Raw genomic sequence first — 7,088 nt, 5'->3', positions numbered from 1 at the left:
GGCTCCAGGGGTCGGGGACCAGGCTCAGGGTCGGGGACCAGAGGCTCCAGCTCCGGGCGCCTTAATACACACTCAGGTCGTCATGGTTACCGTCGCTTTACTAAAATCTTTCGGTATAAAACAACTTATTTATAATACATCAAATTTGAAATAATTACAATAAATATAATAAGTCTCTATAGAAAATTAACATATTTAAATTAAAATATTATTAAATTTGTATAAAATAGTTGAATTTATGAGGGATAAAATTACAAAACTATTGAGTAAGTCATTGTGGTTGACATCAACAACAATCCTTTCTTGTGACTCGAGTAAAGTACAAGCCAGGCAGGCCAGGTGTGTTATATAGTGTGCTGTACTGTACCAGCCAGGCCAGGTGTGTTATATAGTGTGTTGTACTGTACCAGCCAGGCCAGGTGTGTTATATAGTGTGTTGCACTGTACCAGCCAGGCCAGGTGTGTTATATAGTGTATTACACTGCACCAGCCAGGCCAGCCAGGCACCAGCCAGGCCAGGTGTGTTATATAGCATAATTACACCGAATTGCCAGGCCAGGTGTGTGTTATATAGTGTGCTGTACTGTACCAGCCAGGCCAGGTGTGTGTTATATAGTGCACCACAATTGCACCTCAGCCAGCCCAGGTGTGTTATATAGTATACTACACCGTACCAGCCACAGCCAGGTGTGTTATATAGTGTGCTGTACTGTACCACAGGCCAGGTGTGTTATATAGTGTACTACACTGTACCAGCCAGGCTGGCTGGGTGTGTTATATAGTGTGCTGTACTGTACCAGCCAGGGCCAGGTGTGTTATATAGTGTGCTGTACTGTAACAGCTTGTGCCAGGTGTGTTATATAGTGTACTACACTGTACCAGCCAGGCCAGGTGTGTTATATATGTGCTGTACTGTACCAGCCAGGCCAGGTGTGTTATATAGTGTACTGTACTGTACCAGCCAGGCCAGGTGTGTTATATAGTGTGCTGTACTGTACCAGCCAGGCAGGCCAGGTGTGTTATAGTGTGCTGTACTGTACCAGCCAGCTGGTGGGGCCAGGTGGGGTGTGTTATATAGTACTGTAACAAAATTGTTGCGGCCAGGTGCGGTTATATAGTGTGCCGTACTGTACCAGCCAGGCCAGGTGTGTTATATGCGTGTGCTGTACTGTACCAGCCAGGCCAGGTGTGTTATATAGTGTGCTGTACTGTACCAGCCAGGCAGGCCAGGTGTGTTATATAGTGTACTGTACTGTACCAGCCAGGCCAGGTGTGTGTTATATAGTGTGCTGTACTGTACCAGCCAGGCTGTGTGTTATATAGTGTGCTGTACTGTACCAGCCAGGCAGGCCAGGTGTTATATAGTGCTGTACTGTACCAGCCAGCCAGGCCAGGTGTGTTATATAGTAAAACCACTGTACCAGCCAGGCCAGGTGTGTTATATAGTGTGCTGTACTGCACCAGCCAGGCCAGGTGTGTTATATAGTGTGCTGTACTGTACCAGCCAGGCCAGGTGTGTTATATAGTGTGCTGTACTGTACCAGCCAGGCCAGGTGTTATAGTGCTGTACTGTACCAGCCAGGCCAGGTGTGTTATATAGTGTGCTGTACTGTACCAGCCAGGCAGGCCAGGTGTGTTATATAGTGTGCTGTACTGTACCAGCCAGCCAGGCCAGGTGTGTTATATATAGTGTGTTGTACTGTACCAGGCAGGCCAGGTGTGTTATATAGTGTACTGTACTGTACCAGCCAGGCCAGGTGTGTTATATGCGTGCTGTGTACTGTACCAGCCAGGCCAGGGTGTGTTATATAGTGTACTGTACTGTACCAGCCAGGCCAGGTGTGTTACATAGTGTGCTGTACTGTAACCAGCCAGGCCAGGTGTGTTATATAGTGTACTGTACTGTACCAGCCAGGCCAGGTGTGTTATATAGTGCACTGTACTGCACCAGCCAGGCCAGGTGTGTGTTATATAGTGTACTGCAATTGTACCAGCCAGGCCAGGTGTGTTATATAGTGTGTTGTACTGTACCAGCCAGGCCAGGTGTGTTATATAGTGTACTGTACTGTACCAGCCAGGCCAGGTGTTATATAGTGTACTGTACTGTACCAGCCAGGCCAGGTGTGTTATATAGTGTACTGTACTGTACCAGCCAGGCCAGGTGTGTTATATAGTGTACTGTACTGCACCAGCCAGGCCAGGTGTGTTATATAGTGTACTGTACTGTACCAGCCAGGCCAGGTGTGTTAGAGAGGTACTGTACTGTACCAGCCAGGCCAGGTGTGTTATATAGTGTACTGTACTGTACCAGCCAGGCCAGGTGTGTGTTATATAGTGTACTGTACTGTACCATTGGTAACAGGTGTGTTATATAGTGTAATTGCAATTGCACCAGCCAGGCCAGGTGTGTTATATAGTGTACTGTACTGTACCAGCCAGGCCAGGTAAGAGGCATTGTACTGTACCAGCCACAGGTGTGTTATATAGTGTACTGTACTGGTACCAGCCAGGCCAGGTGTGTTATATAGTGTACTACACTGTACCAGCCAGGCCAGGTGTGTTATATAGTGCTGTACTGTACCAGCCAGGCCAGGTGTGTTATATAGTGCATTGTACTGGTACCAGCCAGGCCAGGTGTGGGTAGTGTACTGTACTGTACCAGCCAGGCCAGGTGTTATATAGTGTACTGTACTGTACCAGCCAGGGCCAGGTGTGTTATATAGTGTACTGTACTGTACCAGCCAGGCCAGGTGTGTTATATAGTGTACTGTACTGTACCGGCACAGGCCAGGTGTGTTATATAGTGTGCTGCACTGGTAATCAGCCAGGCCAGGTGTGTTATATATAGTACTACACTGTACCAGCCAGGCCAGGTGTGTTATATAGTGTGCTGTACTGTACCAGCCAGGCCAGGTGTGTTATATAGTGTACTGTACTGTACCAGCCAGGCCAGGTGTGTTATATAGTGTAATTGTACTGTACCAGCCAGGCCAGGGTGTGTTATAGTGCTGTACTGTACCAGCCAGGCCAGGGTGTGTTATATAGTGTACTGTACTGTACCAGCCAGGCCAGGTAAAGTTATAGTGTACTGTACTGTACCAGCCAGGCCAGGTAGTGTTATATAGTGTACTGTACTGTACCAGCCAGGCCAGGTGTGTTATATAGTGTGCTGTACTGTACCAGCCAGGCCAGGTGTGTTATAGAGTGGGACTAAAACAGCACCAGCCAGGCCAGGTGTGTGTTATATAGTGTACTGTACTGTACCAGCCAGGCCAGGTGTGTTATATAGTGTACTGGTACTGTACCAGCCAGGCCAGGTGTGTTATATAGTGTACTGTACTGTACCAGCCAGGCCAGGTGTGTTATATAGTGTACTGTACTGTACCAGCCAGGCCAGGTGTGTTATATAGTGTAATTGCACTGTACCAGCCAGGCCAGGTGTGTTATATAGTGTAACTGTACTGTACCAGCCAGGCCAGGTGTGTTATATAGTGTACTGTACTGTACCAGCCAGGCCAGGTGTGTGTTATATAGTGTAATTGTACTGTACCTCAGCCAGGCCAGGTGTGTTATATATGTAATTGTACTGTACCAGCCAGGCCAGGTGTGTTATATAGTGTACTGTACTGTACCAGCCAGGCCAGGTGTGTTATAGTGTACTGTACTGTACCAGCCAGGCCAGGGTGTGTTATAGTATAGTGTACCACACTGTACCAGCCAGGCCAGGTGTGTTATATAGTGTGCTGCATTGTACCAGCCAGGCTGTGTGTTATAGTGTACTGTACTGTACCAAAGCCAGGCCAGGTGTGTTATATAGTGTACTGTACTGTACCAGCCAGGCCAGGTGTGTTATATAGTGTACTGTACTGTACCAGCCAGGCCAGTGTGTTATAGAGAATTGCATCACCAGCCAGGCCAGGTGTGTTATATAGTGTGTTGTGCAATTAAAAATGCCAGCCAGGCCAGGTGTGTTATATAGTGTACTACACACTGTACCAGCCAGGCCAGGTGTGTTATATAGTGTGTTGTACTGTACCAGCCAGGCCAGGTGTGTTATATAGTGTGCTGTACTGTACCAGCCAGGCCAGGTGTGTTATATAGTGTACTCACACTGTACCAGCCAAGCTTGCGGTGTTATATAGTGTGCTGTACTGGTACCAGCCAGGCCAGGTGGCGATGAAAGCTGTACTGCACGCAGGCCAGGTGTGTTATAGCGTGCTGGTACTGTACCAGCCAGGCCAGGTGTGTTATATAGCATACCACACTGTACCAGCTGGTAACAGGTAAGAGAAGGTACTGTACTGTACCAGCCAGGCCAGGTGTGTTATATAGTGTGCTGGTACTGTACCAGCCAGGCCAGGTGTGTTATATAGTGTACCGTACTGTACCAGCCAGGCCAGGTGTGTTATATATATAATACACTGTACCAGCGCCAGGCCAGGTGTGTTATATAGTATACCACACCGTACCAGCCAGGCCAGGTGTGTTATATAGTGTACTGTACCGGTACCAGCCAGGCCAGGTGTGTTATATAGTATGCTACCACACTGTACCAGCCAGGCCAGGTGTGTTATATAGTGTATCAGTACTGTACCAGCCAGGCCAGGTGTGTTATATAGTATACTACACTGCACCAGCCAGGCCAGGTGTGTTATATAGCGTACTGTACTGTACCAGCCAGGCCAGGTGTGTTATATAGTATACCACACTGTACCAGCCAGGCCACAGGTGTGTTATATGCGTACGGCACGCCCAGCCAGGCCAGGTGTGTTATATAGTGTACTGTACTGTACCAGCTGTGCTGGTGGTGTGTTATATAGTATACTACACTGTACCAGCCAGGCCAGGTGTGTTATATAGTGTACTGTGTACTGTACCAGCCACAGGGCCAGGTGTGTTATATATGTACTGTACTGTACCAGCCAGGCCAGGTGTGTTATATAGTATAACACACTGGTACCCAGCCAGGCCAGGTGTGTTATATAGTGTACTACACTGGGACCAGCCAGGCCAGGTGTTATATAGTGCTGGTACTGTACCAGCCAGCCAGGTGTGTTATATAGTGTACCACACTGCACCAGCCAGGCCAGGTGTGTTATATAGCATACCACACTGTACCAGCCAGGCCAGGTGTGTTATATAGTGTGTTGTACTGTACCAGCCAGCCAGGTGTGTTATATAGTGTACACACTGTACCAGCCAGGCCAGGTGTGTGTTATAGTGTACCACACTGTACCAGCCAGGCCAGGTGTGTTATATAGTGTACCACACTGTACCAGCCAGGTGTTATATAGTGTGCTGTACTGTACCAGCCAGGTCAGGTGTAAGATATAGTGTACTACACTGTACCAGCCAGGGCCAGGTGTGTTATATAGTGCTGTACTGTAACAGCCAGGCTTAAAAGAGAAGTGTAATTACACTGTACCAGCCAGCCAGGTGTTTAGTATAGTGTGCTGTACTGTACCAGCCAGGCCAGGTGTGTTATATAGTGTACTGCCACCGTACCAGCCAGGCCAGGTGTGTTATATAGTGCTGTACTGTACCAAGCCAGGCCAGGTGTAAGAGTAAGGTACTACACTGTACCAGCCAGGCCAGGTAAAATAGTATAGTGCTGTACTGTACCAGCCAGGCCAGGTGTGTTATATAGTGTGTTGTACTGCACCAGCTTGCACACAGGTGTAATATATAGCATACTGTACTGGTACCAGCCAGGCCAGGTACAGGAGGAGTGTGCCAAATTGTACCAGCCAGCCAGGTGTGTTATATAGTGTACTATTAATTAAAAAATTAGCCAGGCCAGGTGTGTTATATAGTGTACTGGCCACTGCACCAGCCAGGCCAGGTGTGTTATATAGTGGTGCTGGTAATTGTACCAGCCAGGCCAGGTGTGTTATATAGTGTACTGGTACCGTACCAGCCAGGCCAGGTGTTATATAGTGCTGTACTGTACCAGCCAGCCAGGCCAGGTGCGTTATATGTTGTACCGTACCAGCCAGGCCACAGGTGTGTTATATAGTGTGCTGGTACTGTACCAGCCAGGCCAGGTGTGTTATATAGTGTGCTGTACTGTACCAGCCAGGCCAGGTGTTATATAGTGTAATTACACCGTACCAGCCAGGCCAGGTGTGTTATATAGTGTGTTGTACCGTTCAGCCAGGCCAGGTGTGTTATATAGTGTACCGGTACCGTACCAGCCAGGCCAGGTGTGTTATATAGTGTGCTGTACTGTACCAGCCAGCCAGGCCAGGTGTGTTATATAGTGTACCGTAATTGCACTGTACCAGCCAGCCAGGCCAGGTGTGTTATATAGTGTGCTGTACTGTACCAGCCAGGCCAGGTGTGTTATATAGTGTACTGTACTAAACAGCCAAAGCCAGGTGTGTTATATAGTGTGCTGTACCGTACCAGCTTTAGGCCAGGTGTGTTATATATGCATACCAAAAAATCAGCCAGGCCAGGTGTGTTATATAGTGTACTGTACTGTACCAGCCAGGCCAGGTGTGTTATATAGTGTTGTACTGTACCAGCCAGGCCAGGTGTGTTATATAGCGTGCTGTACTGTACCAGCCAGGCCAGGTGTGTTATATAGTGTGTCAGGATTGTACCAGCCAGCCAGGTGTGTTATATAGCGTACTGTACTGCACCAGCCAGGCCAGGTGTGTTATATAGTACTACACTACCACAGGCCAGGTGTTATATAGCATACCACACCGTAACGCCAGCCAGGCCAGGTGTGTTATATATGTATCACTGTACCAGCCAGGCCAGGTATGTTATATAAAGTACTGTACCGTACCAGCCAGGCCAGGTGTGTTATATAGTGTGCTGTACTGTACCAGCCAGCCAGGTGTGTTATATAGTGTACTGTACCGTACCAGCCAGGCCAGGTGTGTTATATAGTGTACCACACTACCAAATAAAATAGGTGTGTTATATAGTACACACACTGCACCAGCCAGGCCAGGTATGTTATATAGTGTACTGTACTGTACCAGCCAGGCCAGGTGAAATATAGTGTACCACACTACCAGCCAGGCCAGGTGTGTTATATAGCATAATTGGCTAATTGCACCAGCCAGGCCAGGTGT

The 7,088-nt window shown here is 48.1% G+C and overlaps 1 protein-coding gene across 5 annotated transcripts in view; it reads left to right on the top strand.

Annotated features, from left to right (window-relative positions):
• The first annotated feature begins 16 nt into the window (after positions 1-16).
• The window catches only part of LOC121869022 (protein OSCP1-like), a 16,353-nt gene continuing 9,281 nt past the window's right edge, over positions 17-7,088 (top strand). The window contains exon 1 of one of the 5 annotated variants that reach the window (XM_042370093.1): positions 17-113. In XM_042370093.1, the coding sequence (XP_042226027.1) occupies positions 83-113 (31 nt within the window). In that variant the 5' untranslated portion in view covers positions 17-82. Of the gene's footprint in view, positions 114-274; positions 380-5,582; positions 5,596-5,947; positions 5,967-7,088 lie in introns of those variants that run through there. The other 4 variants (XM_042370094.1, XM_042370095.1, XM_042370097.1 and 1 more) reach the window with 4 other exon arrangements.

This window comes from Homarus americanus, unplaced genomic scaffold, assembly GCF_018991925.1.
Source record: "Homarus americanus isolate GMGI-L3 unplaced genomic scaffold, GMGI_Hamer_2.0 scaffold24694, whole genome shotgun sequence".
In the NCBI taxonomy this organism is placed as follows: domain Eukaryota; kingdom Metazoa; phylum Arthropoda; class Malacostraca; order Decapoda; family Nephropidae; genus Homarus; species Homarus americanus.
This window is presented reverse-complemented; position numbering and strand designations above follow the sequence as displayed.